The sequence below is a fragment of the Acomys minous genome, assembly GCF_964271855.1.
Source record: "Acomys minous genome assembly, chromosome: 13".
Lineage (NCBI taxonomy): Eukaryota > Metazoa > Chordata > Mammalia > Rodentia > Muridae > Acomys > Acomys minous.
Window position 1 is genome coordinate 22,018,324 of NC_140495.1, and position 22,079 is coordinate 22,040,402.

Consider the following 22,079-nt stretch of genomic DNA (forward strand, 5'->3'; position numbering starts at 1 on the left):
CACTTGACCACCAGACTGATCCCCAGGAGCTCATGGTAAAGAGAGCTGACTCCCAGGAGTTGTATCTGACCACCATCTGCACACTGTGGCACACACACACGCGCGCGCACACACACACACACACACACACGTGTGCACATGCTAAGGAGATACTATAAAACATCTTCGGAGGGATGATGGGATGGCTGGTCTTGGTTGTCGACTTGACCACATCTGGAACCAACTAAACCCCAAGCTGCCGGGCACACCTGTGAGGGATTTTCTTAGTCAGATTCTTGAAGCAGGAAGACCCACCCTCAATCTTGGCCACACCCTCTGGTGGCGGCCCAGGTAACAGGCTCGGAAGAAGGAAAGTTCTTGCCCTTTGTTTGCCCGTCGCCCTCACCTGTGTCTGTGGCCTTTACTAAATGCAGCTTGTCCAGGATCTCAACACAGCGTGAAGCCCAGCAGCTCCCCAGGCATCCATCCAGACCTGTGAGCTGTACAGCTGCCTGATTCGTCACCCACATCAGACAGCCCACATTTTGTGAGCCACACATCTTATCTGTGTACTGTCAGCCCTGGTCCTTTACAGAACCCCAATTAATACAGGTAGCTCAGTGGTTAGGGTATCTGCTGCTCTTACAGAAGGTACCAGGTTTGGGTCACAGGACCCGTGTGACAGCTCACAAACGTCTGTAACTCCAGCTCCAAGGAATCTGATGACGCCCTCTTCTGGCCCATGCAGGCACTGCATGCATGTGGCACACATACATGTACACCAAACACTCATACACATAAAACAAAAACAAATCTAAAGGCCAGGCAGTGGTGGCCTCTTAGAAGAATGTATGTCTTGAAGCAGTAAGAATGGCAGAAGTGACTAGGCAGACTTAGTTTCCATCTTAAAAATATGGAGGCTCTTCTCTGGAATTTGCCCTGACCACTAATAAAGACAAAAACGGTGGTGTGGAAGGTAAGCAGAGCAAATGGAAACATGACCATGTTCCTTGTTTGTTTTTCTTTTCTTTTCTTTTTTTTTTTGTGTCTGTTTTTGTTTTTGTTTTTTTGTTTTGTCTTGTTTTTTCGAGATGGTCTCTCTGTGTAGCCTTGGTTGTCCTGGACTCACTTTGTAGACCAGGCTGGCCTCAAACTCAGAGATCTTCCTGCCTCTGCCTCCCAAATGCTGGGATTAGAGGCATGCGCCACCACGCCCGGCTTGAATAAACATTTTAAAAATAGAATTAGACACATTTGTACATAAGTGCATGAATTACTGGGAATGTTCTGCAAACGCTGCAGGTGAGAATAGCCATGTCTGTTAAAGCTTTGCAGTAACAGTGAGAACGGCATGCAGACAGACCAGCAGAGTGGAACTGAAGAGCTAGAAACAGACCCCGGGGAGCCATAGTGGATGATAAAAATAGACCCCGTGCCCAGGAGCAAGGTTGCTTTCCTTAATGTGACAGATACTGTGACAACTGGAGAGCCATTGGGAAGGACACAGACATGACAGAAGGGGACAGCTGAGTGTGGTGCTGCAGGCCGGGATCTCAGCACTGTGGAAGGTGAGGCAGGAGGCGCCGAAGTTGCAGGCCAGCCTATATGGAAATGCTTTTGAATTGTGATTCAAATCTGCCTCAGTTAAACAAAACAAAACAATTCCACTCTTCATAGAAAAAAGTGTAAAAGGCAAAGGACAGTAAAGTGGTAGAAAGCATCTGCCATATCTGAAAGTGACACAAATTCCTATAAACCAAGGGAAGAAAGCCCAAAACTGGCAGAAAAGCCATCTGAATACGAACATTGAAAACACAACAAATGGTCCTCAAGCAAATAAGAGAATGTTCAAGTCCAGTCCTCATGGTGGGACTGTGGGGCGATGGCTCCCTTTGGGACCTGACCTCGAGTCCGCAGCAGCTGCATGAGGCAGGGCACAGCAGCAGCAGGCTCCAGGTGGGAGGCGGAGACAGGAGAATCCATGGACGCTCTCGGCCTGGCTGCCTGGTGTATGCAATGGCCAGCAACAAGAGACTGCGGAAACAAGAAATGCCCTGAGGTGGAGGGCAGCCATGTCTTGAAAAAGTAAACCAAATTGAGTTATTTCTTGTGCGTCAAAATTGACTAGAAGTTTGAATACTGTTCTTGGCAAGCCCGTGGGACGCAGCCCTCTTCACAGTCTGACGCTATTGGAAGCTGGTATTATCTAGGACAAGGAAATAGTCCACAATTGCCTTCCTGGGAACTTATGCAGCACGTATGGTCCCCACAGTATGAAAGCACAGGATACCCTGAGCATATGTGGGAGTGACGAGGTGACACGGTGCCTGTGAACCAATGGGGCGTGATTGCCCGGAGTGAAGTGATGCAATTCCCCGCTGTGCAGAAAACATCAATACCGAGTTGCTGTCCATGTAAAATATGGGAAAGTGTCACAAATGTAAACACAGACCAAAAATTCACCAAGAGGGGATGATGGGCGGGTAAGTTATTTCATGTCAGTCTGTAAGCAGAGTTCTAGAAGCAAGGAAATTAATTTTGCCTCGCAGTTTCATGGTCTCTCAGGCCTTTACATACACGATGTGCTGAAACAGCTCACACTAAGGTGGGCAGGAAGTATGTTCCCAGCCCAGATGAGTAAGGATGTTCATGCTGAAGGGCTTGAGTTTCAACAGTCAATGTGGATCGTCAGTCTTCCGTCTGTGTTTGAGAATTACATAGTGTGTTTTAAAGATTATGGGAGTCAGAGCTGCATTGTTGGCAGGGAGTGGGGTGTCGGGGTTTGGGGGTGTCGGAGCATCAGAGGAAAGGGTAAGCGAGAATGAACTACGTGCTTTAGGCTACAATTGTGTATTTGTGTGTGTGTGTGTGTATGTTTGCTGTCTGGTTCTCTGTAACAGATTAGACATGATGAGACACACATTTTTCTCCCCCTTCCCCCCACCAGGATTTCTCTTATAGTCCTGGCTGTCCTGGATTCACTTTGTAGATCAGGCCGGCCTTGAACTCACAGAGACCCGCCTGCCTTTGCCTCCCAGTGCTGGGATTAAAGGCGTGAGCCACCACACCCAACCCAGTAACACATTTTTTTTAAAAAGATTTATTTATTACTTATATAGTATTCTGCCTGCATGTAGGCCAGATCTCACTACGAATGGTTATAAGCCACCATGTGGTTGCTGGGGATTGAGCTCAGGACCTTTGGAAGAACAGCCAGTGTTCTTAGCCTCTGAGCCATCTCCCCTCCCCCACCCCCACCCCCCCCAGTAACACATTCTTAAGTGTGAACTCCAGCCATTGGATAAAAGCCTGGTTACATGGCTGGAGCAGGAAAGAAACAGAACCGAACCTTAAATTCCAGAATTTAAGTAAGGCTCATTTAAGGACCCATTAAAAGAGAACAGCTACTTTCTTGAAGAGGTGCTCATGGACAAAGATGGAGAATGTAAGCATAAAATAACAGCAAATGTACATAATACACAGCACAAAAATATCTATAAACCACCCTAATAGAAATGAAAAGTGTAATGTGGAAGAGAAATGGGAATTGAAAAGCTGACATTTGACAACTATCATAGCAGCAAGAGAGTCAATCAACAACCATTAATCATGTGAAATTGAATGGGTAGAACACCAATTATTACTATTTTAGACAGGGTCTCGCTCTATAGCCCTGGCTGTCTTGGAACTCGCCATATAAACAAGGCTGGCCTCACACTCGCATAGATCTGTCTACCTCTGCCCACTGAGTGCTGGGATTAAAGGCGTGCACCACCACACCTGGCACTAGGTGCTAACTTTTTGATGAAGTCTTGATAAAGAGCAGGATAAATTTCTATTATTAATTGGATTCGGAGAAGTTGGCTTGATTGAGGAGAACCCAAACAGGTCCCTCTAGTACAGGACAGATTGACATCATTACCACTTAATGTGAGTCACTTAGAAGTTACTACCATATTCTAAACATGAAAAAAAAAATCACAAACAAACTTGAACAAGAAGGCACCCTCCACCTGATAACATGTATGTTGTCTTCAGAGATGTGGAGATAGAGACTAACTAATGTCAGCGTACATTGTCAGAGGACAGTGAAAACCGATGGGTGAAAAGTTTAAGGGGCCAGAAACTGGATCCCTGAAAGTGCCAGCTGCTCAAGTCTGTGTGAGGTCGTGTAGTAAAAATGAATACTGCGTCCAATGACACTTTCTGCTTTAGGAGTCACTGCAGTTAGGTCAGGGAGTGTCCTGGTTTTTAGACAGTAAGAGACTCACTTAAAGAGCATATATGTAACTTAGTCTTAAATGATTTAGGAAACGTTATCTGCATATAGAGAAAAGAGACCATTGTGGGGAGAGAGGATGTTGGTTAAACACTAGTAAGGAGTCTGAGTTAGGATTCATGAATATTTTTTGTACTGTTTTTTTAAGAATATGTGTGTGTGTGTGTGTGTGTGTAACATGAGTGTAGTACCTGTGTTGGCCAAAAGAGGGCATTGGATCCATTGGCGCTAGAGTTACAGGTGATTGTGAGCTGCCAGGGAACCAAGTTCAGGTCCCCTGCAAGAGCAGCAAGTGGTCTTGATGTCTGAGCCATCTCTCTAGCCCTTTTGTAGTAGTCTTAATGAGGTTATGTAAGTTTGAAATTGTTTCATACAAACTGCCACAGTTAATGCCAGATTCATATTTTACAAGAAGCTGTGCCGTGTGAAAGGACCCTGCGCCATCTCCTGCAGCAATCGAGGGATAGCTGTGCTGTGCTGAGCTGGGCTGTCTGCTGTCCTTTGTAAGGCTGTCCGTAGCTGTGTATCGCAGCATTTTTGTCTCAGTCATTTTGAGCTTAAGAGAAAATTTATTTCTACAGGTGATTGATGAGAGAGAGTTTTTTGAGATCATGCCCAATTATGCAAAGAACATTGTCGTTGGCTTTGCAAGGATGAATGGGAGGACCGTTGGGATTGTTGGCAACCAGCCCAAGGTGGCCTCAGGTAGGACGGGCCTCAGAAGCTCTGGTTGTTTTTGGGGATCAGGGCTACCTGCGTTCTTAGTGTCCTGTTTGCCACCTGCCCTTCCGTGTCCAGGGGAGAAACTCGAAGGTATGTTGTGAAGATGTCTTTCTCTCCTAATGTTAAATATTTCCGAAGCTCTTTCACAGCTGGGCTCTTGGGATTTAAAGGCAAGGTTCCTTCTTAGCTCAGAAGGTCTATATTTTCAAGAACTGCCTTTCTGTTCCCCCTTGTCGAGGGGTTGGCGTCTCCAGTTTCTTTGACAATGGCTGCAGACACAGTAGTTAGCACCCGAGACATGAAGAGCATCTCTCGTGTTGGGTGACATGGACGGATCTGAGTCATAGCTGGCTGAGAGGAACTGTTCACAGCAGTGCAGTGTAGGCGGGGACTGTGAGCCCTGCCTCTCTTCACTGTTGTCCCTTGTTTTTAGAAAACAAAAGTCAGTGTTCCTGTCGTGGGTGTGGTGACACATGCCTGCAGCCAGGACACTAGGTAGGTAGGGTGAAGCAGGAGCATGCTGAGTTCAAGGTCAGCCTGGGTTGCATTACAAGACCTGTCTCAGAAGCAGCGGCAGCTGCCGCAGCTGCAGAACCCACACCACACGGCCCATGCCCTCACTAGCCTTAATCATTGATGCTTCCAAGACTTTTCATTGCCTAAGGCACATATTTGGGCCCCATTAGCAGCAATTTCCAGCCTGTCTGTCTGTCTCCCTGTCTCCACTTTCTTTCTCTTTGTCAGACAGGGTCTCCCTACATAGCCCTGGCTGGCCTCAAACGCCACCTGTCTCTGCTTCCCCAGTGATCAGTGCTGGGGTTCAAGGTGTGCACCACCATGTTTGAGTTGCATCTCTAAGCATTCTATGAGTCTAGCCCTTATATTTAGTTTGGTTGAACGTGAGTTAATTGTGCGCGCGTGTGTGTGTGTGTGTGTGTGTGTGTGTGTGCTTGTGCGCACGCGTCAAGTTTGGTCTGCATGTGGAAATCGAGTTATCTCTGTTTCTAGATTTTGAGTATTTTTACCATGAAAGGATATGCTGAGCGTGGACCACCTTTTTGTTTTTAAGTAGACTTTGTATAAGTAAATTGAGAAGAAAAATCGTGTGTGTGTATGTGTGTGTATGTGTGTGTTTGGTGAGGGTGTCTGTTCATACTTTGCAGACTATTGTGAACTCTGCCTGTTATTATTCATAAATGAAGTTCATTTTATATGGTTTTTAAACAACTTTTTTTTGAGACCGAGTGTAAGTAGCTCTGGCTGTCCTAGAACTCAGAGATCTGCCTACCTTTGCCTCCCAAGTGCTGGTGTTACAGGCCTGTGCCACCACCCAGCATTATAGAATTTTCTTATTGAATTAGCTAATAGAATATTGAAAAGCAGTGAGTGGGTCTCCCTAACTAACCTTGGCTGACCTTGAACTCAGTAGGTAGAGTAGTCTGGCTTCCAGCCTGCTGTGCCTGCCTGCCCTGCCTCTTTGCTGTGCCTCATTTCCGCTCTTCCTGGGAGAGCCACTCTCTTACCATTAGAGTAAGCGTTTGGTAGATCTTCCTTATAAAATTTGTAAAATTCACCCCTATTTCTAATAGGCTGGAGGCTTTCCCCCTTTCATTTATCATAAATGGTCACTGGGTTTTGTCAAATACTTCCCCTGGGTCCTTTAGAAGAGCAGCCAGTGATCTTAACCACTGTGCCATCTTTCCTTTCTTGGTTTCATAGTGGTGTCCTCTTACACATAGAATTTTTGGAAATCTGAAGTCGCGACTGCCATGCTGAGGTTAGCCTGAGCTCCGCAGCACTGGGTTTTATGGTTAAGCCCATGATCTAGTTCGGATGGTTTGTGTGTCACCTCTGCATACACCTGGCTGGCCTTGATCTTTGGGGGGCTGTCCTGCCTCTATATCCCATTTGGCCTTAAAGCACACTGGGATTACAGGTGCAACCTGCTTGGCCCTGCTTTTCTGTGGGCTCAGACACCTGCTGTCTCACACCTGGACAGCAGTGCTTCTCTCTCTCGGTGGCCTCTAGCCCTGCCCATCAGCATTTCCTAGGAGAGCCCATTACCTACCCACTGGCTGCCCTGGTGCTCGCTCCATTTTATGTTTTGTGTGGCTTTCTGGATGTCTTTTTGCCTGTCACACTAATCCTGATTACTGTAGTTTTATAGTTTTATTTTTTGGGGTTTTCTTTTCTTTTTTCTGTTTTTTTTTTGGGGGGGGGGTGGTTATGAGACAGGGTTTCTCTATATAGCCTGGCTGTCTTGAAACTTGCTTGATAGACCAGGCTGGCCTCGAACTTCTATATCTGCCTGCCTCTGCCTCTGCCTCCTGAGTCCTGGGATTAAAGGTGTGTGCCAGCATGGCCTAGTACTTAATAATTTTTAATCTGGAGTCGTTTTGCTGTCTTGGAGACATTTGCAATGTAATAAGTGGGGTAGGAGGCATCTATCATGGGTAGAAGCCAGGGATACTGCCCAGCAATCCCTAAGCACAGGACAGCCCCACACCAAAGATTTCCCACATTCCCATCCCCAAGCTCCAAAGTGGGGAGCCCCACACCATCAGCAAGTATGTGCACACATGCGTGTATAGTGAGAGTTTCTTTAAAAACCCAGTTACGACGTTACATGGATATGGTTTTGTTTGGGATAAGAGGCTGGTACACAGCAGCTGTGGCTGTGATTTGCCTCATGTGCTAGCAGGTGATCTTTGCCAGCTGCAGATAGTTTATGGTTGGAATTCTGGGGACTCTTGAGAAAGGGTATAAATGCCAGAGCCCAGAGAGGGATGGTGTTTCAAAGAAGAAGCCTGCTGCTCCTGCTGCTCCTTCTGGTTGCTCTAGTTGTGCTTTGTCAGGTGGTCCTGAGCAAAGAGATGAAGAAATCTGACAGCGAAGATGAACCCTGCCCCATGGGACTGGACGCTCCCAGTCAGCAGGAAGTGGTGCGAAGAGGTCTCCATCCCTTCCCCTCTCACCTTCTTCTACCTAGTGTTGGGGAGTAGTGTGGAATAAGGGTTGGAAGGGAGGTAGGGGTATAAGAACCCAACAAAACAGATTTAAAACCCATGCCAACATGCACGTGTGTTGCTAGGAACAGAATCTACAGTCTCACGTGTGCTGGGCAAGTGCTCTGCAAAAGAGATGTGTTTGCGGCCCAATCTGTGTGTTTTGTTTTGTTGTTGTTTTTCTTTTCTTTCTTTCTTTTTTCTTTTCTTTTTTTTTTTTGGTTTTTCAAGACAGAGTTTCTCTCTGTGTAGCCTTGGCTGTCCTGGACTCACTTTGTAGACCAGGTTGGTCTCAAACTCACAGAGATCTGCCTGCCTCTGCCTCCCGAGTGCTGGGATAAAAGGCGTGCACCACCACACCTGGCTAACTCTGTGAGTTTTTAAGTTAGCTTGTGAAAGTCTTTGCCTTCATGCCTTTTACTTTTAAATTTTGTTTTATTTTCATTGTACTTATTATTAGTGTGGGTGACATGTGTATAACATGTTACATTTTTATTAATATTTTAACTCCAAAATAATTAAAACAGCATAATTAAGCAATTTAAATAACATGGAATTAAAACTTTAGATTCTCAGTCACACGAGGCATACCACACATGGTAGCCCCTTACCAGCGGCTTTGCCTAGAAGAACAGTCAGAGGTCATTTTGTCTCCACAGCAAGATCCCAGCTCATTGGGCAGTGTGGGGGAAATGTGTCTTACTAGTATTTATTATTCGTCCCATGAGCTTAAAAGGCTGTTAGTAAATTGCTTGATCAGATTGTAGGAATTTAATTATAATCTTCATTTACTGCTATGTATGTGTATGGGTGCTTTGCCTGCATGTATGTCTGTGTATCACATGTTTGCAGTGTCTGTGGAAGGCAGAAGAGGGTATTGGATCCCCCATAACTAGAGTTACAGATGGCTGTTCATGGAAGTTATTTTTATAAAACAGTGTTGTCTCTCTTAGCTTCTTTCTTTTCTTTCTTTTCTTTTTCTTTTTTAAGATTTACTTATTTTATTTATTGTATCTCCTGAAGAGGGCATCTGATCTCATTATAGATGGTTGTGAGCCACCATGTGCTTACTGGAAATTGATCTCCATTTGGCCATGGGTTACTACTGTTTTATAGGCTGTTATCACTATGTTATGTATTGATGGATTTGATCATCTACTTTAGAAGGCTGTGAAGGTGTTTAATCTGTTCTTTGCTTGTCATGTCCTTACATTGCCTTTGCTCCAGGGTCATGCTGGTCTTAGAGATAGATCTGGAAGCCCCTTGTGGGTACTTAGTACCCACTAGTGACCTCCTCAAGCCCGAGATATCCACGGCCATGTCCTTTAGGCCTCCCGTGATGCTGTAGGAGGTCGCGACTTCCCTGCTCTGCAGGCGAAGAGCCTCAAGCTGGAAAAGGTGCCTTTCCAACGGTGATAGAGGCGTGTTTCCCATATCATCACTGCTCAGTCTTGCTGAAGCATAGAGCCACAGCCCACCTCCACAGTCTCTAGAGCCATTCTGAGTAGCAGCTACCACTGCAGGTCCAGGCTGGACCTTAGCTGGCTGCCTTTTCAGTCTCTGGGAAAGAGCCTGGCTAGCTGTCCCAGGCTGGTTCTGCACCTGCTGTCAGCACAGCTTTAGGCTTTCTTGTTTGCTTGGCATGAGGCTCCTGACTGCAGCCAGATGGATCCGTGCAGCCTCGGGAGCCTGGTCTGGGTGCTCGATGGGGGAGCACTCCCACTGTGATGGAGCTGGGATTACTGGGCGCTAACTGTGGACAATCTTTCTCCTTGTAGGGTGCTTGGACATTAACTCCTCGGTGAAAGGGGCTCGTTTTGTCAGATTCTGTGACGCATTCAACATCCCACTCATCACTTTTGTTGACGTCCCTGGTTTTCTGCCTGGTGAGTCCCTGACACCGGTGAGGGCGGGGGAGGCAGTTGTATTCGCTGTCCCCAGAGCTCTGACTTCTTCCGTCTTCTGCCATCCAGAAGATAGGGCTGTATAAAGATTGGCCCTTTCTGGGGGTCGTCACAGCCGTGAGGCCTTGTGAAGGCTTCTATGGCAGCTGGTAACTCTTCCTCACGGCCTAGGCACTGCTCAGGAATATGGTGGCATCATCCGGCACGGCGCCAAGCTGCTGTACGCGTTTGCTGAGGCAACGGTGCCCAAAATCACAGTCATCACCAGGAAGGTGAGGACACTCCCCGCAGAGCCCTGCCCCCCCTGCGCCCCCCCCCCCCCCCCCCCCCGCAGCATGGTCAAGGCATCTGGCACGAGTGTGACCTGGGCTGGAAGGAGGCGTGTCTCCTGATCACTCCTGGGAAATGTCTAGAGGGCTCTTTTCAGTCCTGCACTTGTGTATTCTGGCGGCAGGGAGTGGGCATTGAGAAGGACCTTGGCCTTGTGGGGCCAGCAGGGCATGGCCTCATTTCCGTTGGCATCCTGGAGTGTTCGGGGATGGGATTTGATTGTCCCTGCCATTGACCCTCAGCGTGTGGGTTTGTTCTAGGCCTATGGAGGTGCCTATGATGTCATGAGCTCTAAACACCTTCTTGGTGACACCAACTATGCCTGGCCCACAGCTGAGATTGCAGTCATGGGTGCAAAGGTAACAATATCAGCCGCAAGCACCTTCCTGGGCCCAGAGACTCTCCCGATAGAGTCCTTGTGTGGCTGGAACTGTGGAAAGAGACCAGGTCAGGGCTGGAGTCTCCTTCTTGTGCCCCATGGCCAGTCACCCCGCCCTCCCACAGCAGCCACATTGCTGTCTTTATGGCTGAGGAACCACCCAGGGAGAGGGAGAATCCGCTGAATGTACCTTTGGGAGGTCAGAGCTTCCCACCACCCCATCTCATCTCTAGGAGCTAAACTCTAGTTCTTGCTTGGTGCCTCTCCCCTAGCTCTGGAAGAGCTGTCGGTGTCCAGCCCTGTGACTCCCAGGGTCCCAGAGATGACTAGCGTGTGTTCCCAGTTGGAGACCGAGGCTTCCCGGGAACCCAGGGCCTGGGGTAGTGAAGGAGGGAAAACAAGCGTCCTGGCTTCAGAGAATGAGAAGGAGGCAGCCACAGCCCAGCATCCTACCCATGTGCGGCTGTCCCTTTGTTCTGATTAGCTGTGAAGTTCACAGAGACAAAGGAGTTGACAGCTCTGTCTGGGTGGGGACCCCACTCTGGGGGAAACCTTAACTCTGCTCTGACAGGGTGCTGTGGAGATCATCTTCAAAGGACACCAAGATGTGGCAGCCGCCCAGGCGGAGTACGTGGAGAAGTTTGCCAACCCTTTCCCTGCAGCTGTGAGAGGTGGGCCTGGTGGGGACCAGGTGCTGTCCATTGTATTTTCAGGAAAGTCAGATGCAGTCGTACCTGTTTCCTGGGGCGCGTGGGGTGCAGGGGAGTGTGATGCGGCTGCCCCTTGGCAGGAGCTGGGGCCACCCAGTGGGCCTGTGCAGGCTGCTGGCAGTGTTCTGTTTCTAAGTTCTGGTCCAGTCATCCAGCCTGCCTCAGACCTGGTGGCTAAAACCACCTGTCTTCCCCTCACTGTGTTCTGGGCTTAGCTGGGTGGTTCTTGGGGTTTGGCCTGGGATTATTCTCAGGGCTTTAGTCAGCCGCTGGCTTGACAGTCCAAGATGGTTTCCCTTTCAAGTTAATGTTGACTGCTGCCTGGCCCTTCCTCACTTGTGTTCTTGGTGTACCAAAAGTAGCTATAAAGAAGAGAGCTTCGGCCCAGAGGCCTCAGTATGGAGACTTCTAGTGTCACTTTTGTCACATTGTATTGATAAAAGCAAATCACAAGGGCAGGGGAGGAAAGAGACTCCATCCATGGGGGAAGCAAGGACCACTGACAAAGACGGAGAAGTTGGTCTGTGTGTTTTCTTTCTTTAAAAAAGTGTTTTCTTTTGCGGGATGTGGTGGGTGGCACACGTCTGTAATCCTAGCACTCTGAGAGGCAGAGGCAGGTGATCTTTGTGAGTTCGAGGCCAGCCTGGTCTACTAGTGAGTCTAGGACAGCCAAGGCTACACAGAGAAACCCTGTCTTGAAAAACCAAAAAATAAAAGTTCTTTGTTTTATTATTTGTCTGTGTATGAATGGTATTTTTCTCTCTGTCTCTTTTCTGTCTCTCTGTTTCTCTCTCTCTCTTGAACGTGTGCATAGACACACACACACACACACACACACACACACACACACACGTACCTACAGAGGCCAGAGAGGGCATTAGATCCCCTTGAGCTAGAGGTATATGCATGTCCATCATGACAGGGTAAAGGCGCTGAGTCAAGGCAGGAAGGGGGTGGCCATATTTTCCTTCCCATCCCTAACGCTCCTGTGCTAGAGGTTGAGAGCCTGGCAGAGCGAGGAGGCCTCAGGTCCAAAGAGGCTCCTCGCCCACACTGTTGGCCTGTGGGGGCTGAGCGTGCAGTTGGGGTGCTTGACTTCAGCCCACCCACACAGTGATGGCCTTTTCTTTGCCTTACCAGGGTTTGTGGATGACATCATCCAGCCATCCTCTACTCGTGCCCGGATATGCTGTGACCTGGAAGTCTTGGCCAGCAAGAAGGTCCATCGTCCTTGGAGGAAACACGCAAATATCCCACTGTGAACAGATCTTAAAGGAAAATAGACCAACAGTTGAAAAACTGGCCATTTGTAGCCTACCCCTGCTTTCTACAATCATGAAAAAACAGGATCTACATATCTTGGAAGTTGATTAAATTGCAGAAAGAGTTATTGTGCCTGATGTAAAATTATTTGATCTATTAAAATCTTCGCTGGTACTTTTTGGATAAATATTTCATTTTCAGAGTTAAAAAAAAATCTCAAAACAAGAAAACAGGAAGAAAAAAAAATAAGGCAGAATTTTAGTATTGTCGCCTGGAGCTGGCTGCAGATGACACTGATGTGGATGTGGTTGATTCAGGTGGTCGGCATCTTGGAGCCTCGTCCCCTGTGTAGTGATGGTGAGAGGTGAGGTGTAGTGTGAGGTGCTGACGTCAGCTGTGCTGTGCTGTACTCCTGAAGCGAGTTCTTAGTCTTGCCCTAGCTAGCTAGCTACTTGTTGACTATGTGACCCACCCTTCCCCCCCCCTCCTACCCACCCTCTCTCTTTTTCTCTCTCTCTGGTTGCTTCACCAATGGTAGTACCTTGCCGTTGAACCTCAGAACTCTGATCTAACTAAACCTCTTCATAAAGTTGCCAGCCTTCAGTGTGTCATTATAGTAATAAAAGCAAACACAACACACCTGTGAATTGCTTCTTTCCCCCCAAGGAATTAATTTTTATCCTTAGGTAAAATAATATGGTTTTGGGGCAGGTTTTTTTTTTTTGGTTTTTTTGTTTTGTTTTTTTAAAGGTTTATTTATTATTTATTGTATATGAGTGCTTTATCTGCAGAAGAAGCATCAGATCACATTATATAGATGGTTGTGAGCCACCATGTGGTTGCTGGGAATTGAACTCAGGACCTCTGGAAGAGCAGGCGGCAATCTTAATCACTGAGCCATCTCTCCAGCCCAGTTTTTTGTTTTTTAACTAGAGGCCTCGGTCTCTTTACTCTTAAGCAGTACTGATGGGATAAGCCCCGATTCTCTACAGATTGTTGAGGATTAAGTGAGATGCCTGTGATTCCAATTTGTCTAGCAGAATAGAGTCTCACTAAGAGTAATATTCAATACTGACTGCTGTGACTTCCAGACCAGGAAGGTGTTCCTACATCCCAAAACACTTCTTTTATGAAAGTGGTTGATCCTGTAAAGTGACCCTAGGATTGTATCATATGCCTTGCGCTGAGTTTCTAGTTGTTAATGTTGCACATTTATCTTGTGTGTATGTGTGCCTGTGTGTCGTGAGCGACTCTCATGGCTCTTACATGTGGTCAGAGGACAACTTGCAGGAACTGGCTCTCTCCTTCCTCTCTGCAGATCTGGTTATCAAACCCACATCATCAGCCTTGGTGGTGGTAGTTTTACCCCCAAAGTCCCTTAATTTGGATTTGTCTGGTCACTTTCTGATGTTTAGTTTGAAATAAGAGTAATAATCGCCCTTTTGGTGATATATCAAGAATACATGGCATAGGCTTACCTGTTATTGGTAATCAATTATGTGGCCTCAAAGGTGCCTATTTTCTTTTTTTTCTTTAATATTTATTATTTATACAGTATCCTGCCCACATGGGTGTCTGCACACCAAAAGAGGGTACCAGATCTCATAATAGATGGTTGTGAAGCCACCATGCGGTTGCTGGGAATTGAACTCAGGACCTTTGGATGAACACACAGTGCTCTTAACCTGTGAGTCATCTCTCCAGCCCCCAAGGTGACTATTTTCTTCTCATGGTTAGTTACCAGCATGCGGGGCATTCAACTGTGTCTGCCAACAAACAGCTTTCTCCTGCTTGTTTTCCCTTCGTCGCTGGAGCTGTTCGTCCAATGTGGAGATCTCCAGCGCCATGTTTACTCTGTAGTTACTAGTTGGAGGCAGCAGTTTCCTCACCTGTTTGTTTCTGGTCTCAGAGCTGTCGTCTTCTTCATGATTTCACTGTTAACTCTCTGGGATGCTCGTGTGGGAAGCTCCTTAAAGTTAGTCCCTCAAGTCTAGTAAATCCTGGAGCACTTCCTTATTTTTTGGCGTCAGCTAATGGTCTTGGTTCTTCCTGCATCCCCTTGCCCATCCCCAGAAGCTGTGTTTTCTCTAAGGGGCTAAAGTTAGGAATGTCATTTAGAAGTGAAAAATGGGGCTGGATGTTGACATTGCTACTAGGATGCGTTAGCCAACGCCAGGGAGTAATCACACAAATGTGTATCCGAGAGCTCCTCATTGCTTGTGGTGACAATATGTAAGCAAAACAACGTAAAAAGGAATATGTGCGCTCAGGGTTTGGAGGTGTCAGTTGATTACTCCTGAGATGAAATGGAACCTCGTGGGAACAGGATAACGTTGTAGACATGGCTGCCAGGAGGAAGGGCCACACTTCGTTTCTGTTACACACCTCCAGTGGTTCCCGGCCAGAAGCCCCTACTTCCTACTTCTATTAGCTCAGCGACGAGTACAGAAGCTGTTGGATTACTCTCCATTAACCCATCAACTGGTGACCAACCCCCCCCCCAGCACATGTGTAAGTGGGGGTACATTTTGTATTCAAGCTGTTGCAATGTTTATATGTAGGGTACAGGTATGTGGTACACGTAAATAAATATTATGTTTTAAAATTATAAATGATAGAACAAATTTCTAATCCTATGAGTCATTACTTGTCATCTCATTCTTTGTGTCTCGGCACAGTGATGATGAACTAAGCTGTTATATTAAACACAGGCCGTTTGCGTTTGGCAGTGTGGTTCAGCCATACGAAAGGGAACACAGTACCTAATTACCCTAAAGGCAGCAGGAGGGAGAGTGCTAGCAGGGAACGGTGCCAAAGGTCATATTCCAGATATGGCCAGAGGCATCTGTGCTAAGGATGCTCTCCAGATGAGGTCATGCACAGAGTAGGAGGCCATGGTGGGGGGAGGGAGTCCTCCATGTAGGCCAGGGTCAGAGAGGCTCTCCAGACATGGAGGGCTGCAACCTCAAACCACAGGGCCCCCCAACAGTGTTTGCACACACTGATCAAGGATTCATAAACACACATACTTGGGACTCTCCAGAAAAGTTTCACCATTTCTACGGGGCTTGGCCGTATGGGTAATGGCTTTGCCAATGAGTCCTGGAGAGGCCATGCCCACGTCAAAATATATATATTCAAGAACTTTTCTCACTCAGAGCTTTTTCTACTACTTCAATGATTTGTTTTAGGTTTTTTTTTTTTTTAATGTAAGATTTAAAAATTACTCTTTAGATCATCTTTCTCTTCTGTTATTATCATAGTTAGGCTGCATTTATGTAGCATTCTATTGGCATCTATGGCCTTAAAAACTTATTTTTTTGTGTATATGTGTATGTATATGTTGTAAACAGAGGTGTAGATGTGTAACAGTTTGCATGCAGTGGTCAGTGCTCATCTTCTTTTTCACGTCTATTATTTTTATTTCTTCCACTTTGTAAATTTTTACGCGAATGTTTTAACCTCCCCTACTCGGTAAAACCTTTGTTACACAAAGGCTCACTACTGTATTCTAGAGATTTGATGGCCTAGAGCAGTAACTCTTTTCTCCTTCATTTCCTGTGTGCCAGTTCCTCTCAGACTAGCCAGCTGAATTAAAACTGCAAGCTTAGACTCCTACCAATGGGGAAAAGACACAGTCACTACCTGACTTAGAATAAAAACCAAATGCACTTTCTGTCTCGGTGTGTTTGCCTGCCTAAGCATACCCCTTGATCAGGAGTAATGTTTCTCCGTCCAAACACTGTAGTAGGAACGGTGGCATCTTTCTTTGCAACCCTGAACATATTTCTAACAATTTGGGGGGGCTCCTTCGGGATCCTAGCTCACCCAACGGAGTGCTTCAGACCCCCACACCAGCTCGTATTTTGGTTGTTCTTGAGTCCTGGGCCTCTGGTCAGCAGAAGAAGCCAGGGGTTGGAAGCCTTTGGACAAGGCAGAAAGAATCAGCCCCAGGAGATTGCCACAGTGTCTAGGATTTCACAGAAGACAAGACAGAGCAAAGGTAAGAAATACTGTGTGGAACAGCAAAGTATTCCTTTGGTGGTCGGGTCACCCTGGTTGTTGAGACTTGTCTTTGACATGAAACTCAGTGTAAGAGGGCTTGGAGAGATGGCTCAGTGGTTAAGAGCACTAGCTTCTCTTCCAAAAGTCCTGAGTTCAATTCACAGCAACCACATGGTGGCTCACAAGCATCTATAATGAGATCTGGTGCCCTCTTCTGGCATGCATGTGTACATGCAGGCAAAACACTGTATATATAATAAATAAATCTTTAAAAAAAAAAAAGAAAGAAAGAAAAAGAAACTCAGTACAAGAAACCTCCACAAAGGGGTGTTGAGCACAAGATAAACCAAGATGGGGAAATAATATGGGGGCAAAATCTAAAGGAAAAAAAATGGAACAAAGCCAAAGAAAAACATTTTCTTTGCACAGAGGAAAATCAGTTCCTTAGGCTGGTCCCCAGTTTCCCTTACCTTGTTTAATATGACTGTCCCTACTCTGCCTAAGGAGAGATTAATTAAAGCAAAGCCTCCAAGCTCAAGCCTCTGTTCCTATCTTCTCTCTACGGGCATCGGATTCCCCCTTTCCTCTCCCCAGGCCCCTCAGATACTACAAGAGCTTGATCAGGTTTGGTAGAAGGGATGAAGGCAGTCTCTTAGCGTGGTCAAGTCTGACTGGCTTAGAGGAGCCATCTGGCAGCTGATTTCCTGGCTGAATAAAAGTGCCGCCCAAGCTACTGAGGTTTTAAGATAGAATTAACTATTTTAACAAGTTGGTTTCCAAAGCTCTTAAGTTCTAGGTAAGAATGTCAGTCACCAATTGTCTTAGTCCACACAATTCTGGAGTCCACACCTTGTATCTGGGGCTGATGGGAGGTGAAAACAAGACCCAGCTGACAGCAATTGGCATCTTAAGTTACCGTTTGGGTGTTACGATATGTGGACTCTACTTTCTTGGGTTGAGCGCATGGGATTCTTTCCTGTTTCTTTGCTAATTTGAGCTACTTGCCTAGGTATTTCTTCATATATCCATGCTAACCTAATTATCATGCCTTTTAAAAGAAATCTGTTAAGACTCCCCACATTTAGACTGTTATGTGTGGCTCTCAAGGGATGTGTGTCCAGATGGAGAATGAGCTCATTTTACCATGGAGCTAATCTCATGAAAAAGTAATCATGTGGTTGGTTAGCATCTTAGCTAGTGACATCATAATGATGGTGAATGTTATGTAACTTTGCTGCCATCTTAGTGTAACCCCACATGGCATAAACCAAAAATGGCAGTACACATGAATTTCCTGGTGCCACTGGGAGGTGGGGGAAGGGACCCTTTATATTAAACAGGTAGTGTCAGACCTCTATTGTATTTGTTTTGCATTTAGGTTTTTGTTTTGTTTTGCCTTACTTTTAACACATTGCTTTACATGACATATTTACTTGCTTCTAGAGAGAACTTGAGTTTTCCTAGCCTTGTGCCTCCAACACTAGTGTTTGATAATGGTCTAGTGCTTTGAATTTGTTAATTGCTTGCCCTGAGATTCTTGCTCTTTTAAAAAAAATACTTATTTATTTATTTATTTATTTATTTATTATGTATAGTGTTCTGCCTGCATGTAACACCTGCAGACCAGAAGAGGGCGCCAGACTTCATTGTAGATGGTTCTGAGCCATTGTGTTGTTGCTGGGAATTGAACTCAGAACCTTTGGAAGAGCAGGCAGTGCTCTTAACCTCTGAGCCATCTCTCTAGGCCCCAAAATTCTTACTTTTTATGAGCAAACTGTCACATACCCCAAGTATTGCTGTTTAACCTGCAATTGTTCCTGATTAGCTAATTAAAAGGCCTAAGCCTGGGAGGGGCAGAAAGAGGTGGGTGTGACCAAAGCTTGAGGGCTTTGGGAGAGAAGGATCTGGGAAAGAAGCAGGCAGGTACCAGAGGAAGAAGAGGAAAAGGATCATTATGGGATAGAAAGGAGCCACATGGGCCCAGAGGAGGAACTCTGAAGTTCCACAGGGAAAGAAATGGCCCTGATGAACAACCTTAGTAAGTATTTTGGGATTATGGTTGGGAGGTAGCCCAGATAGAAACTATTAGAAGCAGATGGTTATGGGATGGAGGCTGGGAGAACACGGAAGGTGGTTTAGGAGTTAATACCTGCCATGCCCCAGGTGAATTAAGGCTGTTCTAAAATATATCAGGTGTCTATGTTTTTTATTGATTGTGAAAGTGGATAACTAATACCACTGTAATAATTATAAGCCTAATAATAAACGTTTATTAAGCCTTATCATTTAACTAACACAGCAACAACTAGCCAGGTATGAAAGGAAGCTGACACTTTGAAAAGGTTTGACTTGGAAGGCTTACTTTGTGTTACAGTTTTAAGGGAAAAAAACTGTGGAAGAGTTGGCAGCTCTGAAGGCATTCCGGTGGCCGGGAGCCAAGGAATACCACAAAGTCACACCACACAACAAACTTTATCCAAGAGATTTTCTGGGGGAGACACAAGAGTGTGGCTGCCTCCTCTGCTCAGGTGAGCAGAAGCCAGGAGCTTAGCAGGAAATAGGGTTACATAGGGTGTCGGGGGGGGGGGAGGATGAGATTTCAAGCGAACCCCAGGGATTGGTGGGATTTATGATTCAGAGATTGGTGGGTTTGGGTAGGTTTCAAACATCAAAGTGGGCTCAGACTTTCACTCTACACATGTGAATTTGTATCAGCACAAATCCCAAAGGGAACAAACATAAAGAATAGGTTGTCAGCCGGGCGGTGGTGGCGCACGTCTTTAATCCCAGCACTCGGGAGGCAGAGGCAGGTGGATCGCTGTGAGTTCGAGGCCAGCCTGGTCTACAAAGCGAGTCCAGGACAGCCAAGGCTACACAGAGAGACCCTGTCTCGAAAAACAAACAAAAACAAAAACAAAAGAAAGAAGAACAAAGAATAGGTTGTCAGGTGCTAGAGTGGCTGCGTCAGTGTGCGGTGTAAGCGAGGGCAGGACACAGTGAAACAACTTAACTAGACTGCTACGTGAGTAGAAAGGAAGGTTTATTGGCGATCAAACTGCTAAGGAGGTTTGAGAGAAGAGCAAACTGGTGGAAAAGCAAGCAGACCCCATATGACAGTTAATATGCGGGGTGTCTTTGAACCAGATGCCATTGCCCAATGTAGTTCACCCTTGGAGTAGATTAAGTAAGAAACCCATCTTAGGTCTCTGTTTACCTAGTAGCAACCCTGCTTTCCTGGCCAAAGTCCTTTTGTGGGGGACAATTCCGTTAGCACCACCATTCTGAGGTGCTGCTGTAGATCCAACAGGCAGCCACAGCAACTTGAAGCAGAGAACAATCGCTCTGCTTGGGTGAAAAGCTGGAGATTCAGGTTACGCTGGGTTTTAATGTCTGCTTTTGTTTTGTTGAGACAGGGTTTCCCTGTGCAGCCCTGGCTGTCCTGGAACTCGTTCTGTAGATCAGGCTGGCCTCGAACTCACAGGGATGTACCTACCTGTGCCTTTTATTTTTTATTTTTTTGGAGACAGGGTTTCTCTGTGTAGCCTTGGCTGTCTTGGATTAACTTTGTAGACCAGGCTGGCCTCGAACTCACAGCCATCTATCTGCCTCTGCCTCCCGAGTGCTGGCATTAAAGGCGTGTGCTACCACGCCGGGCTCTTTACTTGTGCCTTTTGAGTGCTGGGATGGATTAAGAGCCTACCACCACCGCCCAGCTAGGGTCTGCTTTTTATACTATTGCTTTTCTAACCCAAGTAGTCTGACTGACAGTCCCCCCTCCACACACACAGCAAATCCTTTGTTCATACAAAGGCCTACTGTTTTGTACTTGGAATTTGATGACACTTTTTCCTTGAGGAGCAGTGTCCCTTTTCCCTTCCTCCTTCCTTTCCCTGAATTAAGACTGTGAGGCTGGACCCGAACCAATGGAGGATAAACATAGTAACCACCTGGGTCAAAATCAAACTCAAATACACTTCTTATCTCAAGGTTTGCTCCTCTGCTCTCCCAAGAACAGTCTTTTGATCTAAGAGTGAAGTTTGCCTTATGTAGACACTTTGTTGGAGTGGTGTCTTTTACTTTGTGTAGCATCTCTCTCTCTTGGTGACCCTAAAATTATTTCTAATAATACTGACTATTCGAATAGCTGCATTAATCTCTATTATCACCAGCAGTATATAAAGATTTCTCTTTCCTTGCATTCTTTGTTTTGTCTTTTTGTTTGTTTTTGTTTTTGTTTTGTTTGGTTTTTGAGACAGGATGTCTCTATGTTAGCCTTGGCTGTCCTGGACTTGCTTTGTAGATCAGGCTGGCCTCGAACTCACAGCGATCTGCCTGCCTCTCAAGTGCTGGCATTAAAGGCGTGTGCCACCATGCCCGGCTTTTCCTTGCATCTGTCACCATTTGTTGTCCTGATGATAGCCATTTTGACTGGAGTGAGATAGAACGAGTGTAATTTTTTGTTGTTGTTTTGTGTGTGCTTGATTCTTCTTGCTTGTGTGGTGTATGGGTGTGCCCAAACATGCCTGTGTGTGGAACCCGAGCTGAGTGTCAGATAATTTGCCCCTGTTGGTCTCCACTCTTTAAAGAATGCCATTGGAATTTCCATGGGGATGGCACTGAATCTGTAGATCACTTTTGGTAATGTGACCGACTTTAAAATATTCTGCTCATCAATAATTGGGGAATTGTGAGACTTTTCCTGGGGAGAGACATGCTCACCCCATAAAGAGACCAACAACACACCAAAGTAAGGGTTCTACAAAAGTCCAGCTTGGCAAATCAGTGAATTTATTAGGGGTTAGGAGTGTGTCTAAGGGGTTACTTATAGGAGCAGGGACAACTCAAAAACAGATGCATCGCTGAAAAGTCCACTCCTAAATAGGTAATAACTCATGAAACTTGCAACTCCAGTGATGGGATCATCTCCTTGTGTAAAGGTTGTCTTCGTGTTATTCGAATGTTGGTGTCTGCACCAGCAGAGAGTTAAATACAGGCCAGACTTTGGTATTGTTATTTTTCTGAAGCATCACCTCAGTGTTTTGTAACCATCTTCTCCATCACCTTCTAATTGGTTTAATAAATAGCTGAATGGCCCATAGCAGGCAGGAGAGGACAGGCAGGACCATCTGACAGAGATAGGGGAAAGAATCAGTCCCCAGGGGATTTGCAAGGTAGACACAGAGGAAGAAACAGGTGCTGGCACTGAGGAGAGGTACTGAGTCATGTGGCAGATTAGTCATGTGGTAGATTAGTATAAATGGGTGAATGAGAATAGTCTAAGCAAAGGCCAAGCTTTTACATTAATAAAAGATCTCCATGTCATTACTTGGGCATCTGCTGGTCAAGACAGTCAGGTGATAATTGGTGCCCAATGTGGGGCCCATTTGAATGATTATTAATTTATAAGATGTATTTATTATTTTAATAAGTCGTCAGTTTCTCTTTAACCAGCTTTATACCCAAATATCCACACAGAGAGACCAGGATCTGTTTAATTAGCCT

General features: G+C 46.0%; 1 protein-coding gene and 1 long non-coding RNA gene across 2 annotated transcripts in view; both read left to right on the forward strand.

Moving 5' to 3' along the window:
* The window catches only part of PCCB (propionyl-CoA carboxylase subunit beta), a 47,587-nt gene extending 34,841 nt beyond the window's left edge, over window positions 1–12,746 (forward strand). The window contains exons 10-15 of the mRNA XM_084753416.1: window positions 4,840–4,963; window positions 9,765–9,872; window positions 10,062–10,162; window positions 10,481–10,579; window positions 11,171–11,270; window positions 12,450–12,746. Coding sequence (XP_084609542.1) covers window positions 4,840–4,963; window positions 9,765–9,872; window positions 10,062–10,162; window positions 10,481–10,579; window positions 11,171–11,270; window positions 12,450–12,571 — 654 coding nt within the window. The 3' untranslated portion in view covers window positions 12,572–12,746. The remainder of the gene's footprint in view (window positions 1–4,839; window positions 4,964–9,764; window positions 9,873–10,061; window positions 10,163–10,480; window positions 10,580–11,170; window positions 11,271–12,449) is intronic.
* LOC311581307 lies at window positions 11,377–12,038 on the forward strand. The gene is made up of 2 exons (XR_014773740.1): window positions 11,377–11,882; window positions 11,915–12,038. It is a non-coding gene; the product is annotated as an uncharacterized lncRNA (long non-coding RNA).
* Window positions 12,747–22,079: the final 9,333 nt, after the last annotated feature.